General features: G+C 41.3%; 1 protein-coding gene across 10 annotated transcripts in view; it reads left to right on the top strand.

Moving 5' to 3' along the window:
- Positions 1 to 22,224, top strand: part of LOC119650268 (protein phosphatase 1 regulatory subunit 12B) — a 218,992-nt gene that overhangs the window by 142,367 nt on the left and 54,401 nt on the right. For all 10 annotated transcript variants that reach the window (XR_005249251.1, XM_038052883.1, XM_038052884.1 and 7 more), the window contains one exon: positions 4,188 to 4,238. Coding sequence is in view for 9 of the 10 variants with exons in the window: in XM_038052883.1 (XP_037908811.1) it covers positions 4,188 to 4,238 (51 nt within the window). In the remaining variant the exon portion in view is untranslated. The remainder of the gene's footprint in view (positions 1 to 4,187; positions 4,239 to 22,224) is intronic.

Here is a 22,224-nt window from a genome sequence, read left to right as displayed (position 1 = left end):
ATATGCAACACCACGTCGAGGCCCAAAGGTTTCTTCTCGTTTGAGCATAACCACAACCACCATGAAACTCCCACTAGGGGGGCCAACCGCAAATAATCGAGCTGTCCTCACATACAACAGGAGTTCACCCGAAGTATGTGAGTCCAAGGGCTTTCCCGGTTCCTATGGTACCAGTATACCCCTGGTAAGGTTTCGTGACCAATCTGCCACTTCAGATGAGTCCCCGTGCAGACTCGGGTCTGATCGCCCTGATTAGGCCTTTGGAGCATTCGCCTACTGAATCACGGCCGGCAAAACAAAGTGATTACAGCGTCTCCCGATGCCACCACTATGGAGGTTCTCCTCGGCCACTTGGTTTTGGTTTGGCCGATAGGGTTGCCGCCCCATCTTCCTCGCCGCCACCTCTGAGCACCAACGTTGTTGTAGTGAATAAACATGCCCGATCGTTTGGTTGTTGCCTTCATCAATTTTTTTTTCTCGGTAAGTGTGTATCATGCGGCACAGATATCGCCATATTTTCTCGTGTCCTCTTTTTCGACCTGAAACTTGTAAAATTTCTCCTTTATGTACCGCCAGAGCCATTGTTATCCCTCTTAAAACTAACTCTGCTATTGCCTGCCCTGTCACCACTATAATACTTAGCATCAGTAGGCCCTTCTAGCAGATCGGTTTAATTCTTTCCCCCCGCCTCCCACATGGCGTCAGGACGTAACTAAATTAGTCTAAGCAAATCAAATACGTGTCTGCACACTAAATATCTTTACTGGAAAAACCGAGGTATTCGCTCGAGCCTTTCGTAAAATATCGGCATTCTACAAGAAACCCGATGGTCTGGTACCAAAAGCTACGAAATATCACGCGAACGGAGTGAAAATGGCTATAAAATTCTCCATTTTGGTACCCCACCACTCAATACGGTGTTAGTATTGCTATATCAGAGGGTTTCTGCGACGCCATTAAAGAAGTCGAACGATTTGAAGACCGGCTGGCGAAACTGATCATTATATTGGATGATCGCACAATTCACTTCTTCACCGTATACGCCCCACAGATTGGTCGACCTGATGCCGAGAAGGATGCAGTCTGGCAAATTCTCGATACAAAAACTTGTAACGTGCCCGCTGATGATTACATCTTCATTGCGGGCGACTTCAATAGTCTCGTGCGATTTTGCGGACACCCATAACCTTTACCAAACGATTTTTTCATCCTCCTATATTTTATATTGGGAACAGTAAAACGCAAATCGACTGTATCCTGATTAGACGCCGACATTTTACCACCGTCACTGACTTAAAGTCGTACCCTATGGCACAATTGCACCTCAACATCGGCCGTTAATTGCTTTCTTGCGAATCAAGCCACCGATAAAACGGCGTGAGGAACCCATTGGCCCGCCGAGCATTGAATGGTGAAACTTTCGTGAGAAGGAAGAAGAAATTATCTTATTTACAAATGGCGAAGAATCGTGGAACCAAGTTGAAGACACGATCCACAAAGCGGCCTATTCAACCCTCGGGGTCACTAAGCCAGGTAAGCGTTTCATGAACCAAGATACTTGGCTTTGGAATGATGATGTTCCAATGAAGGACCGTGAAAAGAAACGTCCCTACCATAAGTTTCTCGATGATAGAACGCTGGCCATATGGCAATTTATAAGAATGCCAATCGGAAAGCAATGAGAGCGATCGCTTTCACCCGAGCAGTCCTTACGATAAACTGTATTGACTTGTAAAAAGCCGACACGAGCGCACACAGGATATCAAACACTTCTACTGCATTAATGACAAGAATGGTATTTTGCTTACCGATCGACAAGCCGTGACAGATAGATGGCGAGAATATGTGTAGCAGATTTCAACGGAAGAATTTAGCCTGAAACACAATGTCAAATGAAGCTCATTACATGGACTTGTATGAAGCAATATATAATAAGTCCGATGCGCAATGCGACACCCAAAAAAGTTCAGAAAATTGAACTTTTGTGATGCGTAACAGATAAGTGCTTGTTGACAGTTCACATCATTTGCTTTTCGTTTTCGGCTGTTACTTTTGAATGTAATTATAATAATTTGAATGAATTCGTTTTGAGAACTGCGGAAGGTACTATTTGCGATGCAAGTGATAATTACTAATGCGTCTTGCATTAGACTCGTCGCTTTCATTCACAAAAATTGAGTTTAAGCTGGAAGTATGTGCATTCTTAATAATAATGATTGTTGGCGCAATAATCCATATTAGATCCGTGAACGTGCTTAGAGAGTTCCTTACATAAGAACACTAAACCTTCCTACCTGACGCGCCCTGAAAGCTGGGCGGTATCGCTACTTCTTTATCTTTGCTGCTTTAGGAATGATTCATTTTTTAAAAACGTTATTTGCGCTCATGAAATGTCACTGCGTCTGACCTGTTCGTGTACAATAATGCGGTGAAACTGCTAATATGGTTGCTATGCCTCCTTTAATGAGTAATAGGGCATCAATCATGCCAATGCTCCATCGTTCACGGTTCACTGAAATACGTCGGCCATGTTGGGATGGCTTAATCAGCAATTGAGTTATCCTCCTTCCTTAATGTGTGAGCTACCCAATGAAAGTTCCGCCTTCTGATCAAAACGTCTACAAAGCAATGAAGCCGGAATTAGCACTATTAATGCGCCGAGAGTCGTCAAGTTCGGTGTCACCATTGGTAGGAACAACGCTTCCTGGGTTTATAACTTTCTCGACGCTTTCGATGCTTTGATTGAAAAACTTGTTTTTTTCTGTGTTTTTCCTTTTCAATTCGATCACATTTGTCTTTTTTATCTAGATCTAAGGCCATTTGGCAAAGCTCCATGGCTCGGTGGAAGAGCAAACAGATGTCACCAGTACATTCTAGGTGATTGAAAAAAGATGTCATTGTGCATTCGCGCCCTCCACGTCCTCCAGACGAGCTATCATGGAAAACGTTACCGAAAACGAGAAGAAATAATATCGGTGATAAGATTCAACTCTGGTGTGTCGCTTTGATAATAGGTATAATTTTCTTCGAAATGCCCCTCCTGCGCAGAGCACCCTGCCGACGCCGTTGAAAACATTTTTGAAATCACTGTTCCAAAATGATCGAAAGGTGTTGATATGGTTATGCAGGAGGAACTAGAGCGGAAATTAGCCTGCACTGTATCGATTAAGTATTCGAGATGTTTCTTGATGCGTTTGAGATTACTTCTCTGGCTGTGTTAACGTCCCTCGCAGGACCAGGAAAGGTGTACGGCTACATACAAATTCTTTTGTCGTGCGGTATACGGTTCATTGTTATTTGCGGCAGGTTTTGCATGTCTGATCAGTGCAATAACAAATTCCTTTTTGTCAAGACACGCACTACAGGTATGTTCAACTTCCCGGGGTTTCGCATGTTATTAAAGCTACAGCGGGTCCTGCTTACCATCGCTCGCAACGATCAATAGAGCCGTCAGTTCCTTGCGCTTACTCATCGATCGATTCGCAATCAACCATATTTTGTGGCGCCCCTGTGGGACGTAGCCGACTGCCGAGGAAGAGCCTTCTCCAATTGATTATTGAAGGTATCTGCCATTCACTGTCAAGCAAGATCGGAGTCATATAAGCGGTCGATGTTGAGCTGGGGTGTCGCAGCTCTCCAACCCTACGAGAAGTGGCGGTCGGAACACGCACGCGAAATTCAGTGAGCATTAAATGCTGATCCCTTTCGAGACCGATGCTAGCACCTCTCTTGTTACGCGCATTCAGAAGACAAATCACCACCATCACCCATTGCGATCATAATGTCGCCTTTACGAAGCCTCTTCTGGATTGCATTCAATTGTCGGATATCTGCACTGTGCAATTGTGATGCTTCTTACGCTGGATCGGGATCTTGCTATCAAATTACTGCTGAAAACCAGCTCCCAGGTCAAGAGTGCAATCTTTGTAGTCGTCAACAATAATCCGACACCGTTTCAGTAACAGGAAAAATTTTGCCATTTGCAGGTTTGCTAGCCAAAAATTTCTATCCCTTTTAGTTGCCTTTTAGGATAAGCAGGAAACTCAGAGGGTGGATACAACCGGGAAGATATCAAATGAAAGAATATTACCAGTACATTTCTGGCGCAATTTTTGTCAACCTATACATGTATTAATGTGTCGTTATTAGTTTTCAATTTAATTAGGAAGACATCTTTTTCTTTATAGGACAATGATCCCGATAGACAAGATTCACCCGCCGAGAATGACGAAAAAGAGGTAAGTACTGATCTACTTTTATCTTGTTTCCCTTTCAAATGTTGGTACAATGAATACACAATGTAAGATATTTTTAGATTAATGAACTGAAATATTAATTTAATAAGAAAGCTTCCTTCGTCAGTATTATTGCCGCCAATTTATTGAATTTTTGAAACATTTGCTTTGTGTAGCTGATGTTTTATGTGGCGAAGATATTCTGAAGAGTAAATATCTGAAATTGGCAGCGATTCAAATTCTAATTGATTAGAATGCGATGAGTCGTCTGCAAATGTAGGTACTGTTGACCTGATAACAGAAATCGGAACAGTGCACAATGCGTAATTGGAGCGAATAAAAATAAATATCCTCGATAAAGTTTTGTTATTTTTCAGCGAAATGAACAGTGCTGTGAAGAATAAATTATCTAAATGAGGGGACCAGGTAACTGAAACTCGGGAACTTTTGCGATTTGATGAGAACTCATGAGAAGAGCCGGGGGTTCAGGATTTTTTTCACATGAATTTGACTAAAGTCGAAGGTGTGGTTCTGTGATATCTATTGAACGTCATAAGCTAAAACATCTGCAGATTGTTGCTTCAGAATATTGTTGCGACAAAAAATTGAATGACAGAGCAAATAAGAAAATTTTGCAATACCCTGTAGAACCATTTTTCTATTCTTTCTCTATAAAACAAATCCAATGAAGACACAACTTTTCAAATGGGCTTGGCTATTCAAAGATTGGTGATTTATGTGTTTGGATGAAACATTCATTGCTTGTGGCAATGATAACTCTCTAAATGATAGGAATCGTTTCCAATACCTGAGAATATTTTTCAATTTTAATATGAGTTAAGCGTTGGGAAGTAATCCAATACGATCTGGAAGCTTAGAAGAGATATATCTTGTTTTGTTTATTTTAGATAATTCATTATTTCCATGTTTATTTACTATTATTCACGCGAGAGTGTGTGCTTTTCGCCTCACTTTCACACCACACTTTTCATATTAAACTATCAACAGTCATCCATTGTGCTGTGAATCACTACTGCCACTGTTCCGCGAATCCAAATGGGAAATCATCCAAGGATTGTAGAACATACATCTTTATATTGTCATAGTTTTTCGGGAATACATGACGTCACCGCCAAATACATGCGATCTAATTTGAAATTGATCCAAGAAATTCGCTAAGACAATAGTCGTGACAATCTTTAAATTTCGAGCACACCTGTCTGGTGCGCTGATTTTGATAAATTTTACGGGTATTTATTGATACTTTGCTTTCTTGTAAAAGATATTAATTTTGGGTGGAATTTACGTTTTGCTTTCTATTAATTTTGAAATTGTTTCAAGGTGAAGGTGATGAATCCCGTATTCATCTCAAGGGATTGCGAATGATCTCTTTGAATATTTTATGTGAAATATAAAGAAAAAGGAGGTCAACTTGTAAATTTTGTAAACTTTTTATTGAGGTGACAACGGTGTATAGGAGAAGAAATGGTGTGTTCAAGGTGTTTGGAAAGAGGATGAAAATGCCCATTTGTCTCGTTGTGTTTGCACAATTTTCTGTATATTTTTAATCGGACGGTGAATTCTAGGATTGATTCGTTTGGGTTGTCGCTATGTTTCAATGTGTCTTTTGTATATCGTTAATCTATTCGCCCCGCATGATAAAGCAATTACCCCTCAAACTGAACACATCGCTATTCAGTCTTTATCATTTCCATAAGGCTATGATTTCCAATTAGTAAGCCCAATCATAGAAGAACAATTTGTGTTGACGTAGACTTGGACGATGAGTTGGCAGATCCCCACGGAAACCATGACAGTGGATGTGTTAGCGGAAATCAAAAGCTATTGAAATCATAGGTGGGTGCTGGTAGCTTTGTTTATTTCAATCTTTTTGCTTTCTGAACTCAAATTTTCACGGTTGGGCCACCACGACCGCCAGTAAATTGTACTATATGTCGAGTAGGCCTGTTTATTGAGTCACTTGGCACCTTTGCTGCGGTGCAGGCTTTTGCTACATTCCCTTTTATACCCTTAGTCTCTCCCACTATTCCTATAATCCTTTGTGAGGTGTTTAATAATACTAATAATCGTTGGTGCAACGATCCGAAGTGTGTTAGACCACTTCAATCAAGACCGTAACGTACACTGCAGTATACTGTAGGAGGCAATGTGGTCAGCAGTACCCTCGCCCGAGATTATTACCCTGATTTGACTAAGCTACTCATACACAGTTGAATCGACTTGTATCCGACGTCAAATCACGAAACAAATCCCACTGCCACCAGTGAGATTCGGTTTGTGTTGACTGATGTCGTCTGCACTTCAGTGATATATGAACTGATCTGGGTTTAATCACGCATCATTTCTTGTATCACTTTTGCTTTGAAACCATAAACCTTTTCATTGTTGACTGTAAGTAAAGGCCTTTCCAGATGGACGGGTAGAGGGACTTGCTTTTACTTTGAACTTTGACGTATGTCAAACAATGTCTTTTGGGGCTTTCAGTTATGATATGTTACTAGGAGCGATATTTGTCTTAGCACGTTGTAATCATAATATTTTCTCCTATCTAGGGTCGAAAATCACAACCGATAACAGTTACGATGAGGAAATCTGTGCACGGTTGTTGTCAGCCAACAGAGCCTATTTTAGCTTACAAAAACTGTTCCGCTCGAAACGTCTCACCATAGGGTCAAAGCTCTTACTGTACAAGACAATGATCTTGCTAGTCCTCATGTATTCCTCGGAGACTTGGGTTCTTAGCAAGAAGAATTGCGAACTCTTGGCCGAATTCGGGAGAAGAATCTTCCGAAAAATTTTTGGCCCCCTACATGAGGAAGGACGATTCCGTAGCCTACAAACGACGAAATCTATGAGCGATCTCATGACCGTCCGGTTGTGGATAAAATCCGACTCAATAGGTTACGGTGGGCGGGTCACTTAATCCGTATGGGTGAGGATGATCCCACCCGGAAAGTCTTTAGTAATATTTATTTATTCCACAATAGCAATTTAGCAATAAACACAAAAAGTTAATTTTATCTTTAAAAAACTTTTTCAATAAGATTTCTGAATTTGTATTCCAAATTGGATCTTTGCACCGATGTGATGTTTACGCCGCCGCGGTTGGAAACAGAAGAGACCGGCTTATTTCCATGCGGTCTTTACTGTCCCAACCAACGGCATTTTTCCACCGCTAATTCTCCACTCCCTTGGTGCGTTCCGAAAATGAGTGAGTGGAGAGTTCCGCGCCATCTACCCGTCCGCATCCGCAACATTCGAAATAAATTTCGAATGCTGCAGATCCTGCCGCGCCACATTACTCCGCCCCCAGACGAAACCTAGGGGGTTTCGGCGACGGATCCTGGAACTTCGTTCGCTGTTAATCCACAAAGCGGACACGACGGTCCAGGACGGGTCGTCGCGTGCCATAATGGCGACTTTCAGCGTCCGGTGCTAACGTTCCAGCATCCCATTGGATTGCGGGTGGTATGCTGTAGTCCGCTGGCGTTTAAAACCCAGGAGTTTGCCTAACTCCGAGAAAAGGGTGGATTCAAATTGCATTCCCTGGTCAGTGATGACCACTGCAGGGACGCCAAAGCGAGGTATCCACTCTCGGCAGAGGGCTTCGGCACAAGATTGCGCCGTAATGTCTTTCAGAGGTATTGCCTCAGGCCACCGCGTGAACCTGTCGATGATTGTGAGGCAATACTTGTAGCCGTGCGAGTCTCGCAAAGGCCCTATTATGTCGAGGTGTATCGTGTGGAAACGCTTGGTAGTGCGGGGGAATGAGCCCACTTCTTTCCTTACATGCCTGGAGACTTTACACTTCTGGCATGCGATGCACTCTCTGGCCCAGGAATTGATATCCTTGTTCATGGAGGGCCAGAAGTATTTTCCGGTGACTAACCGGTTTGTTGTCCTGATGCCGGGATGCGCCAAGTCGTGAACTGCGTGGAACACTTCCTTGCGAAATGTGGCCGGAATGTATGGCCGAGGTCCCTTTTCCGAGTCTTCGCAGCAGAGCGAGAGGTTTGAGCCGAAGATTGGCAACTCCCGAAATTTGTATTTGGGGTTGAACTTGAGGCTCTGAAGTGCTGCGTCATCCTCCTGCGCCTTGGCAATAGCCGAGAAATCGAGTGAGGCGGGGATGTTAACCTCGGAGACACGAGACAAAGCGTCAGCAACTATGTTGTCCTTGCCGGACACGTGCTGGATGTCTGACGTGAACTGGCTTATGAAGCTCAGATGTCAAAGCTGACGAGGGGACGCTTTGTCGGGCTTCTGTTTCAAAGCATAAGTGAGAGGCTTATGGTCCGTGAACACTGTGAACGGCCTGCCTTCTAGGGAGAAACGGATGTATTTGATGGACAAGTACGTGGCGAGCAGTTCGCGATCGTAGGTACTGTAGTTCCGTTGAGCGGGATTCAACTGTTTCGAGAAGAAGCTCAACGGCTGCCAAACTTGATCCACCTTTTGGTGAAGGGCAGCACCTACTGCGATGTCAGAGGCATCAACAAAAACGGCTAGGGGTGCATCTTGCTGAGGAAATGCCAAGAGTGTAGCATCAGCCAGTTGCTGTCGGGATTTATCGAACGCACGGACAGCCTCTTCAGACCACACAATCTCTCGTGTGTCTTTTGTTTTGGGGCCAGACAAGTACGCGTTCAAAACGGACTGGTGATGGGCGGCCTTGGGCAGGAAACGACGGGAAAAATTTAGCATGCCCAAGAACCTCCTCAACTCCCTCACTGTTTTTGGACGCGGGAAGCTTGTGATTGCTTGCACCTTGTCTGGGTCGGGCTGTATTCCTTCAGAGGAAATGGAGTGGCCGAGGAATCTCACCTGTTGTTGAAGGAATTTGAATTTCTCAACGTTTAGGACTAAACCGGCCTCAAGGAGACGTTGAAAGATGCACTCGAGATGGGCTAAGTGCTCAGACTCAGTGGAAGAAGCGACCGAAACATCATCCAAATATACGAAACAGAAATCGAAATAAATTTCGAATGCTGCAGATCCTGCCGCGCCACAAGTCTATAAGGGCAATATGCCTAAGATGGAGCGATGGGGTAGGTCAGGACGCCAGACAGTTTTTAGGGGTATCGAATTGGTGGACCTCGGCGCAAAACGGGGATGTCTGGAGTTCCTTATTAAGGCAGGCCTAGACCGGATACCGGTTGTTGCGCCGTTGATGATGATGATGATGGCGTTGTAATCGTCTTTTCCGGTCTGATTTTTGCTTAAGACTATTTGGTCACACCTCAGAAAGCTCACGTTAAAGCCATACTGGGTGAATTTCACCCAACGTCGACAAAGTAATATCTTGCTTTGGGAATGAATCTTGTTAATCTAAAAGTAATTTGTATGTGTTTTTGAAAGATTGCTAAATTTAACGTAATAGAAAAATCTTGACTTTTATTGAAAAAAATTATATATTTGAACAAAACTGATATTAAGGCAAAAAAAAATCAATGAGAATCTATTATTAAACCATACTCTTTTGTATATATGACTTCTAAGCCATACTAACTGCCGCAAAGGATCTCAGACTAACAGTAGATGGCGCCAAATAGCTAGTAATAAAACTAAGGAGCTCAAAATTTTTTTTGGGTGGATTTCACTCAGTCAGAATAAAGAAGGTTAACCTTAGTATCTATTGGACAACGTATGTAGTTTGACGTGTCCGTCCTGCCACAATTGCTAGTGTTTAGCATTAAAGTCCTCCTTATCCTTGTTACCGGTATCTATAGTATGCGGATTATCATAAATGACACAAGCGCTTGGTAGGTTGGAGTATGGTTTTATGTGACCAATTTCCTGCCAATTCTGACATTGCACAAGGTTAATTTTTTTTTGTGGAGTAAATGTTGTATCAAGTTTGATTTCATCCAGTTTGGGTTTCACTCGATAAAGCGATTGAGGAATTTTATTCTGGTTTATAATATTATATTGCATATTGACCCGTCGCAAAGAGGTATCAAGGAACATCTCGAAGGCTTATTCGACACAGAGAAGACTGGTTTCCGCTCGGGATCTTTCTGTATTAATCACATTAACACCCTGTGGATCATTTTAGAACGGTGCGCGGAGTTTCGATTTCCGTTATACCTGGTCTTCAATGATTTCAAGAAAGTTTTCGCTGGCGTGAAAAGGGAGTAAATTACATCTAAATAAATAAGTAAACTATATCTGGCGTGCCCTACGTAGGAGGGGCATTCCGGAGGAACTAATAGCTATTATCAGAGTGACATATGATAGCGCGAAATGTTACATGCTTCAACGAGATAAAATTTCAGAGGAGGTCTAAAGCGGAGTTCACCAGGGTTGCTACTTATCACTGATATTATTTCTACTTGTTATCACTTACATTCTTCATTCTGCCTTGGCGAGACATACAGAGCTTCAATGGACCATGACATATTTCCTCAAACATTCTCTTCGAGTCATCGACCTTAGCCAAATGGTTCTGGTTTTGGAAAGTGTGCCAAATAGAGTCAGACTGAAGATAAACACCGAAAAAACCAAGCTTTTCATCCAGGGCAGAGGCAACTCATCAAACGTTGCCTTAACTGCTCCCAGGGCAGTGTGACCGAAAGTAGTCACAGGTTGTAATCGCCCCATTTATATATAATCGCAAACACGACATGAGTGCGAAGGGAAGGGAAATCAGTCGTAAGTTCAGACCTGAACCAGGCCGAAGTGAATTTTTTGTTAAGGATGTTGGGAGTCCTGAGTCCGCATCCACTTGGTGACAGACAGGACCACTTGGGAAGAAATTTAATCTTTCTCCTTTTCGATAAATTTGGATGCTTAACCCAAAAAAAGAGGAGTCCGTGGACCATGGGCAGATCGTTGAAAGCGTTAGTCATTTTGTATATCTAGGAAGGATGGTTTCTGCCGACGGTGGCACTGAACTTGATGTCGCTCGACGCATTAACAGCGCTGGATCTGCGTTCGCAGCTCTGCCTTAAATCTGGAAATGCAGTTATCTCACCACCAAGCCCAAGTTGATACTGTTCTGTTCTAGTGTTCTTTATCCTGTACCCTGGCATGATACTATTTCAAAAGAAGAATTTGATCAGCGCATAGGCCGGATACCCGGGGAAGATGTTATTGGAAGGCTGAAGTGGTAGTGGGCAGACCATACATCAAGCAATGGCGGCAATCGCATCGCTGACTTGCTATTCAGTGGAATCTATTATCCTAAGATGACTGAAGAGTGAATTATTCACATATATACATACAATATATGGCGTGTAACATGCATGCGCCTTTAAAGCTATCTAACGGGTTGTACAAAAATACAGCAAATTAAAAGAAAAAAAAACTAAACAGAAATTCACAGTAAATGCTCATAGCTATCGCCATTGATTTCGATACATTTCCGCAAACACTATCAGTCCGCACCTGCCGACGAATCCTATGCCACTTCCACAAGAAACACGTCGGAATACAGGAAGCTGGCGCTTCGAGTATGAAGGTTTTGTGTTCATCTTATGTAAGAAACCTCAATCCACATTTTTCTATCCCTATATAGCTACAAATCCATTTTAATCCTTCATATTTTCCCAAACTACAAGACATACGTACATATTACAGAAATAGATATTATGCTCACCCTAAACAAACAAACTGCCTATTAACGAATACTGTACATATATATGCACGTATATAAATTGATCGTACCCATATTTTGGTACCCCACATGGCCACATTTTATGGAAAACAAATGTTCACCCTCCATTCATATGTATGGGGAGCCCCCCCCCTAAACTTAACACAAAATGGCGCCACTTGCTGTATGTAATGTTCGCTTTACATACAGCAAGCAGATCACATACTCACACCAAGTTTCGTGACAATCGGTCCAGCCGTTTCCGAATAAATTGGCTGTGACAGACAGACATACAGACAGACAGGCAGACAGACTCGATTCTAATAAGGTTTTGTTTCACACAAAACCTTAAAAAGATGTGAGCGGCATCGTCCACGACTCTATTGCAGAATACACCATCAGGGGATCGTGTCTTTCTTATACAGGTGGAACTAAAAACATTACCGGCTGGTCATTTACGTTTGCTTCGTTTCTCGTTTGTATGTAAAACAAAACCTTATTAAAATCGATTCATTGTCAGTCACACGCATTTTTCCCATGGGGCTATACCGATTGACACGAAATTTGCAAATGGTGAACGACTACACTTAAAATAAGTTAAATTTTCCTACGTTGATTTGCGCTGTATATCCCCATAGATGCAAGAGGGAGGCGTACATTTTTCTTTCTTTCACCGAATGTGGTCATTATGGTCATCAAACGATAGGCTTCACGAATCCGGTCTTAGTTTTGACATTTGTTGGAAAGGCGGAGAGTGCGAGTGATCATTTCTTTAGCGGTGCCATTCTCAGAAACTACCCAACCGAAAAATCTGAAAAAAATTACAAAACTGCCCCTGTTCAGTACCTAGGTTTCAAAATACCCTCCATAGTCATAGTATATTACTATATTTTTTGAAAATTGAGTGGAAACTCCCCTTAGTTTCATCATAAAATCATAAAATTCAGCAGTAATGTAAGCTATGATATAAGGTATTATGTTAGTACTTCGTGAAAATCGCAGTATTGCTAACAAAGTTATAATAGGTCAAAATTTGTCACTTTTGTGAAAATTTTCTGCAATCTGAGACTTTGAGCATCAGGTTTACACTAAAGTGAATAGTCTGACATTATAAATGCATAAACATTGCGAGCTAGGTGCAAATGGTAGGTACATCCATTCAAATATACAAAACTTTCCATACCTGAAGCGTTCAGCTTTCGGGTTAGTGAGTTCTTTTTTATTTGCCTGCCATTCGTTGCTAGTCGGTGCGCGGACCGTTGCTTTTGGTTCTTCATCGTTTCTTTGTTTCCTCGAGACTACTTGAATGAAGTCTCCGCCTGGTACGTTTTCAGCTAGAATTACTGCTGCTTTTGGGTCGAAGCGAAGAAAAAAATCATATCCGTTTTGTAATCTTGCAAGTCCCCAAAAACACAAATGTATATTGTGAAGCAGGAGTTCTCTATTCCTTCTGTTTCGAGGTGCTCTTTACTTTTTTTTGCCTTTTCCCTGTATGGGACGTAACTGGACGATTAGATTTCCTTAATTTTTTCGCTAAGTTGACATATATTCGTATTTCTGTAGTAGTCTTTTTTTTCAAATACAGCTAGTTGGTGACAAATCTTCTTCCCACTCTCGTGTTGTCTCTCCCAATGCCAATATTCAAGTGAATGTAGCTCACAGGTAATTAGTTAGATGCACGTGCTTTTTAAGGTTTTGTGCGAAACGAAACCTTATTAGAATCGATTCGATGTTTGCCTGTTCATTTTGTGTTGTGGTTAAGGAGAAGGAGGGGCTCTCCATACATCCGACAGAGGGGTACACTTTTCACTGAATATGGCCATGTAGGCTATCAAATGAAAGAGCTCAATGAAGCCCGTATTTGACATAAGGTGCAGCGTAGGGGAGTGAGGGCTCAAAATATGACCCCACAAAAAGTGTAACAGGTCTCGTTCTCAGAACTTATCCAATCGAAAGAATTGAAAAAATACAGTGTAGTTAAACGAAATCTAGCCCTCTATATACACCCCGTTCCGATATCTATGCAAATAAAGTTAATTAATAGTATATTATCACATTTTGGAGATTTTCCGGGAAATCTCCCTTAAGTTCATGCTGCAAGTAGAACATTTGGCATTGGTATAAGGGATAACATAAGGTATAATTTGAGCTTGAACTAAAACCAACTATTACTAATAAATTATAGATGATGAGACTTCTCCATTTTATGCGAATTTCGTGCATTCCAAAACGTGTATGACGTTATCATCACATATAAATTCCTCAATATCATAACGAGGGAGCTCATATGAATGGAGGGTCACAGGGAAACATTTCGTTTTAGTTTTTTAATCAGTTATATATCCATATCAATCACCCGAGGCAGCCATATGTATGTATTTATATGTATATATATAATGAATGTAGCTTGGGGGTAGTGTCTAATTTAGATAGATATATTTATACATTAAACCAGCGGTATTCAGTATACGTACTATATATGTACATATGTATGCTTTTGTGGACGAAATAAATCGCAAATATGTGTACGATCAATTTATATATCTCAGAGGGTTTCCGTGGTGCCATTAAAGAAGTCGAACGATTCGATGATCGGCTGTTGAAGCTCACCATTATATCCGCTGATCGCACTATTCTCTTCTTCACCACGTACGTACCACAGACAGGTCGACCTGATGCCGAGAAAGATGCCTTCTCGAAACTTCTCGATGGAAAGACTTGTCACGTGCCTGATGGCTACTATATTTTCATTAATGACCTTAATGGTCATGTAGGTGAAAAGACAGACGGTAACAGGTGCCATGAGAGAAAGGGATTCGGAGCGCGCAATGAGAGTGGCGAGCGTATAATCAATTTTGCGGATACCCATGATCTTATACTTATGAATACATGGTTCATCAAACGATGGTCTCATCTTCCTACATTTTATAGTGGGAACAGTAAAATTCAAAGACTATATTCTCATAAGACGCCGACATTTTACCACTGTCACTGACTGGAAGGCCGTTCCCTAAGAGACCATCGCATCTCAACATCCGCCGTTGATTGCCGTCCTACGAATTAAGCCAGCGATAAAACAGCGTGAGGAACGTACTGGCCTGCGACGCGATGGCGATCTGGTGAGAAGAAAAAAGAAACGATCTCACTCACACGATTATCCACTATTACGAATGTGGAAGAATAGTGGAACCAAATGAAAGACACGATCCACAAAGTGGCCTCTGCAACCCTCGGGGTCACCAAGCCAGGCTTTGGAATGATGATGTTGAAATGAAGGTCCGTCAGCGCAACTGAAGTCGATGAGGCAATAAAACGAATGAAATCGGGGAAAGCCACAGGACCTGACGACATTGCATCTGAGCTCTGGGAAGCGAAGAGTTGAGACACAACACTGTGGCTCAGTGAATTCTTTAGCCGGGTTATTCAGGAAGGACGAACACCATCTGCCTGGCAAGAAAATACCACAGTTCCAATATGGAAAAAGAACGGTAGTCCGGCAGAATGTTCAAATTACCGTCTGATCCGGTTAGTTTCCCATAATATGAAGATTTTTGAACGCATTCTTGACAACCGTATTCGCGAAATCGTTGAAATAACCGTGAATCAAGCCGGATTTGTCAAGAACTGCGGAACTACTGACGCAATACACGCTGCACGGTTACTCATGGAGAAACACCGTGAGAAGCATCGCCCTCTTTACATTGCATTTCTGGATCTAGAGAAAGCGTTTGACCGTGTAACACACGAACTCATCTGGTATGCTTTACGACAACACTTAGTACTAGAAGAACTCGTGCGCTGGGTTCAATTGCTCTACCACGATCCGAAAAGTAAAGTTCGAAATATGGCGGGTGTATCAAAACCGCTTCATGGTGTTTATCAAGGAAGCGCCCTCTCACCATTCCTCTTTATTCTTGTTATGGACACCATTACACATGATATTCAACGTCCAGCGCCCTACACACTGCTTTATGCAGATGATGTTTTCCTAGCATCTGATAGCAAAAATGATCTCGAGCAACTTGTCCAAAAATGGAATGATCGCCTCATGCAACACGGTCTTAGATTGAATCTAAACAAAATTGAATTTTTGACGACCGATACCCATGAAACAGGCACAATCACTGTCAGCGGCAGTGATTTGCCCAGCACTGAGCGATTTAAATACCTCGGATCAACGCTATCAGCCAATGGAGAACTGCGTTATGAAATTGCTTCACGCATTAACGTAACCTGGATGCAGGGGCGTTCCACAGCTGATGTTCTTTGTGATCGACGTATCAACAAACGTCTCAGATCTAAAATTTACCGCAATGTCATCCGTCCTGTCCGCCCTGTATGGTTCTGAGTGTTGGCCGACTATAGTGGCGTGACACGTTTAGATCCCATCCGAAATGAAGATATCCACAATCGTTATGCGGTTGCACCGGTTGTGGAAAAATTGCGAGAAAGGCGTCTTTGATTGTATGATCACGCAATTCGTGCAAACGAGAATTCACTTGCCAAGGTCGAAGTCGATGGTAAACACCCAAAGGGGAGGCCGAAACAACGGTGGCTTGATATGCTGGATGCAGATTGAAAAGCCTTGAGATTGCACCCAGATCAGGCATTCGATAGAGCCAAATGGCGAAACCGATCACGACGAGCCGACCCCGCTTGTGAACGGGATAAAGGCTGAAGAAAAAGAAGAAGTAGAAGATATATATGGTGGTCTCTGTTTCGGTAAAAATCGCCGAACAAAATAGACGCTGTAGAAATGTGAAAATATTTTTTTTAGGATAATAGATATAGAACGACGTAAAATAACTGCATGGTTTTGGCTGCAAACCTTCTTATTTCAATTTATTTCAGTTGCAGCACGTTTTCGTGGATTAACATTATTTGTTTTAGATTTAATTTGATGGCATTACGTTCTGCGGTCTCTATAAATTTAGCAAACCAATCTAAAAAATAAATTATGCACTCATATTTTGCCCTCGTATGACGTCAATTTGCATTTAAAATATGCACTGCATTATTGTTCACCCACTCCAAAACATTCGCGCCAAATGTCTTAAGCGTTTCACCACTTATTTTCCTAAATATCCAAAGTGATCCAAATATAATCGCAGTCAAATGTGCCGCCAATGTTTCGAAAGGTGTGCATTGATGTGTTGCATCTGCTAAAAGTTTGCCTGTTAAATGAGCGTTCTCCATTTTGCGTTTAAAATAATCCAAAAACTGGCCAATTACAGAACTTTTGAATTTATTTACGCTTGAACAGCTCCTTGAACACTCTGCTCGTAAGGTGGCAATTTAATTGGGCACGTACTTTAGAATGTTTTTGGCAAGCATTCAGTTGTGACCACGTATTTCCCAACCTTGACTTCAGGTCGGTCATCTTTCACTACTTGATGGAAATTTTCAAATAGATATATTCTTCCCGGCGAATTTTTCTTGAAATTTTCGCAAAAAGCGACTGGTGGAGGTTAACGTGTGCGATGTATCTGAAATGATTTGTGACTTTGACAATTTCCGGTTGATTTGGTGTTTAGTGTTTCGATGAAAGATATTAACGATGACTTGGAAATTGTAAAGTTTATTGATTTTTTTCAGTTCTCCTCCAAAGATTTTCTGTTTTTAATTTCTAATTTGATAGCTTCCATCACGCGTGGAATTTCGCATACATACGAAATTTTATATTTGAAGATTTGAAGTCATATGGTACGTTGCTTCAAAAATGGTTTCAGCAAGGACAAGGTTTTCACGTTGTTTCATTGAAAATATCCACTACACAAGGATAGCTTCCTGCTTTTAAAACAGGTCAATCCTCCTTCATCTTTTCTGGCCATCCCCAATCATTTCATAACTTCCTGCGCGTATTGGCTCGAACAAGCAAGTGTAGTTGACCCCTAAAGATATTGTTGCCAATATGGAACACTATGAATAATTAAAGATGACACTAAACTCATATATCTTGCGAAGTATAAATATACAAAGTCCTACGCAGTCAGTTGGTTTGCTCATTTGTCGAATGACGTGAATTGAAACGAAACTGCTGACCGCCCGCTACCAGAACAATGTGGCTAGTTGTGATAACGATGAAATTTATCTTTGGGATGAACACAAATTGTATTAATTATTTGGGTTGTTAAATTCTGAAATCAAGTACGTGAATATCTAGCCGTCGACCCGAAATGATTTATGATTGAAAATGTTATGTTATGTTAATTATGTAGTTACTGTTTTACGTCTCTTTTTTTCATTTGATTCACGAATTTCTTGTTTCACATGACTATCACCTTTGGTGAAGGATTTGCTTTCTTTCTAGAAATTAAAATTCAGTTCAACTTTTCCAATCTGGCTTTGTCTTTGATTTTCGCCCCTAGTTTTTAGTAATCACTTGAATTTATCTTCCTTCAACATGATTTTCCCAAATGTCATCATCACATTACCTGAGTTTAAATTTAGATACAAACAGCAGTGGCTCCTATGATACAATAAAGCTCACAAATATCTTGACACTTTCCTGTCCAATTTATCTATTATTGTTCGACCAAGCAATGCTAGAATCATTTCGTTCAAATTTGATTGAGTACATTTTATATATAGTGACAACATATTACGTAAAATCCAGCCTTAACAAAAAGTTGATACATATTTTCCTGGTCCGAAGTTATATTGGAACTAAATTTAGTTCATTTGTCTTAATAACAGAAAATAGGGAATATTGTAATAAATTGCTACCATTTCCCATGAAAACAAGATGAAATATTTTGAACTGTGTGAATATAGTAAAAGCCAGTGCAACGCATTGTCATGCGTTGCCTGTGGCAATCACACATTTGCCTGACCTAGTCGTAGTCCAAACAATCTTAGCAGGATCATGACGTATAACTGATGGGTCAACGAGGTCGAGAGACTGGTCCATCTCTACCACCGCACCAGATGCTTGCTGGGGGATATGTGGCCATATGACTTTCCACTTTTCATGTCTAGATTTGGTATAGCTTTGAGTGTTAGGGACTGGTGCTTAGGCAATTGGACTTTAGATTTGTAATGATCTTGTTGCTGCACGTATTAAACTGACTTTATTATGAATGCGTATATATAGTGAACTCGAATTTCACTTTAGACGTGCAGCCCGCAATAAAAAGTTACTTCCTGTTCTTTAAAAGAACAGAAGTTCGGTTGATCGGCCGAAAACTTTTCACTTCGGTGTAGGTGGGTTCCAAATTTCCAAAGTCTAACCAACGGCTACTTAAAACTTCGAATACCAATTACATCTGCTAGATCTTCTAGATATTTAAGGTTATACCCATATTGATTTAATGGCATTTGAATGGAAAGAAACAGATTCACTGCATGCTGACGCAAGCTTTCTTGAAGTCGACGGTTAGTAATTGGAGTGGAGATCACCTCCTCGGTGATTTTAGAGGCTTTTGCGAGTCAGGCTTTCGAGGTGTTCCAGGATTATTTTAGCGATAGTAATGTTTGGAGGAACATTCTGTATTTTTATATTACGATAAAATGCTATTTCATCCACAATAGCTGGAACTACACCGAATCTTCTACGACTAAGAATCTTGTTGGAGCGGCCCTTCAATCATCTAGGCTGCTCGTTATCGTGGATGACGAGTGGACCGTTAACATCCTAGACCTGAAGTTTAAAAGACCACATGCTAGCTCCCCAGGGGTGGGGTATGGTATACGGTTCTGAAATCATTATTATTCGCAGCAGCCTCTACTTCTGTTATCAGCGCAATGATAAACATCCTTTTGGCACTATGTATGCTACGTTGCACTACACGGGCCTTTGTTGTGGTACCGGATCTCGAACGTGTCAATCTCACCGCCACAGAGAGGCTTCAACTCCTTACATTCATGGATCTGCTTAGACGTTTCCGCAATCATCTATGTCTTTTGACGTCCTTTTAGTTCGTGGCAGACAACTTCAGTAGTACTAGAGAAAAAAGCATTTTTGATGCTGGTCCAATACTCATCAATAATTTTCAGAAAATAACAGTTCCCCGGTTATCGAACGACAGCGGGATCGTATAAGAGGTCAGGGTATGATTTCGGGAAATCAAAGGTCTCTAATCCTGTGAGTAGTTGCGGAGGGAACACACAAACGATAATAAGAGACCGTCATTCCTTTCTCATGCAGATCCAGAAGATAGCCCCAAAATCGAATACTGATTGCGATGTCATCTATCTGAATGTTCGTAATCGGTCAGCTGAAGTTAAATTGACTTTGTAGGCTCCTTTCACAAACTTCATCAGTGTCGTCTCTAAGATCGTATTTCTCCTTCACATGTTCGTGTGAGGTGTTGTCAGAACACAGCTTAGCGTTCAGATGAGACTCCCGGACTGTATCCTATTGCTTATAAAAAGTCTACCTCATTTTCCATTGGCTAACTAAGCTCTTTAATTAAGATTCACATTAACTTCAGGGTTCCATCGAGCGAAAATATTTCCTTACAAAAGTATCTTCATGGTGATGGTTCAACCCAATTTATGCCCTTCTTCAGAGTTTCAGTTGACTCGATTTTAAGAGGTCGGTTAAGAGATACCCTTGCTATGCTTCTGTTTTGTAATGAGGCTTGTATTTCGAAACAGATAGCAGCAGGTTTAATTTTCCGGTTGACTTAGAAACCTACTCCAAGCAAATGGTTTACTGGGTGGCCTCTATAATATATGGGGTAGTTGCGTTTTTCTGGGCAACATTTTAGGTTAAGATATCGACTTACTTCTTGCTAAGCAATTCCTGTTCCATGAGAAAATGCACAAATCGTTTGTCCGTTTCCATTTCCGGATTCGTCGTTGTAAAATTCATGCAGTTTTGTGGCTTTGTAACATCTGATTCTCGGCATAGGGTTGACAACGCTAGTCTAACCCTAACCTCATTATGAGGTAAGCGTAAAGCGTTTGGGGTCTTGTCGCAGATTAGAATTTTTATTTAGAAACCGAGGCCAATAGACGTTTTTCATTCTCAGCTTCACTTAAAGTGCTTCTGCTCCGATATCAATTGTCTATCCATATGCATACCGCGATACTTTTTCTCTTTTTTTTTACTGAGGCTTTATCGTAGCGCTCAGTCGAATTCTCTACTTCATAAGCTGGGTTTAAATTGTCGTAAGTGGATTAGTGCAACCGGAGGACCAAATTGCGTACTGAAAATGGCAGTATTATCTGCAATGAAGTTTAGGTAGGATCCAAAGTGATGAGATAGGATGTCGGTTCTAGAACGATACCTTGGGGAGCTCCAGTCTGGACTGAAGCCTTTGTATTTACCCCTCAATTGACTTCCCAAGAGAAAATATTCTATAATCCCTATACGATTGCACGGGCTGCAATTTCTTTATTTTGAAACTGAGATCCTCTTGTAAATCATCTAAGAAGAATGCTGCACGTTTTATCTCACAGGCGAATCTGTACGCTTGTCCGTTTTACCGTATTTTTCTCGATAGCTAAAGTGGTGTTAAGAAATTACCTTGTTTTGACTAGACATGGTGTGATTCAACCAATATCTTTTCGAGAGTTTTTGAGATAATAGGGAGTAGAGTCTGAAGAATGAAATTTTGGTCTGATTCTTTTCGTATTTGGTAACAATTGTAGTCGCTGAAACGTTCCAGGCCTTGGGGTAATAGCCGAGACGTAGGACTGATGGGCTTATCACTTACACAACGTTAAAAGTAGGGATAATGAAACTCAAGCGCAATTCCATTAAAAATCAAATAGGAAAGATAATACGTGTGGATGCAGTGAACGGAAGACAGATATTTCCGCGGTAAATGGGGGATGAATATATCTTCAGTTATTTTAAAATGGTCGCCCATTATTGTCAGTATTTCTTACCTGTCAAATTCCGATCCTACAGGTGATTGGTGTGATTGGTTGATGGTTGGTTGATAAACTCTTCATCTTTTTCGTGGCTTCCTATAAAGGAATTCCGTTAATGAAATGGGTGATAAATTTCCTAAGTAGAGCAACTTCTCTCTAATCGGAACTGTCTACTTACTTTCGCTAGTTGTTTTTGAGGACTTAAAGATCTGTTCACCTGTTATCAGTTCAACTCTCAAAATGCTTTTTACTTTGGCCAGATGCAGTATTCTATGCGTTGTGTTATTGTTTCGAAGATTGACAACGCTTAGGAGTAAAGAATTCGAATTTTAATAGAGCTTGGCTTACTTTGTGTCCGGATCGCTGAGTGATTAGAACACAAGGCTGTCTTACGGAAGGTCGCCGTTCAAATTTCACTGATGGCATTGACTTTTTACAGTATACACCTACCGAGTTGGAGCATAGCTTAACGACTTGTGCCTAATAGAAGCTCGCTTTTAAGTTTTTCACATAGTTCAGTTTATAGTCTGATGAAGTGAGTCACCAATCATT

This window comes from Hermetia illucens, chromosome 2, assembly GCF_905115235.1.
Source record: "Hermetia illucens chromosome 2, iHerIll2.2.curated.20191125, whole genome shotgun sequence".
Taxonomy (NCBI): Eukaryota; Metazoa; Arthropoda; class Insecta; order Diptera; family Stratiomyidae; genus Hermetia; species Hermetia illucens.
This window is presented reverse-complemented; position numbering and strand designations above follow the sequence as displayed.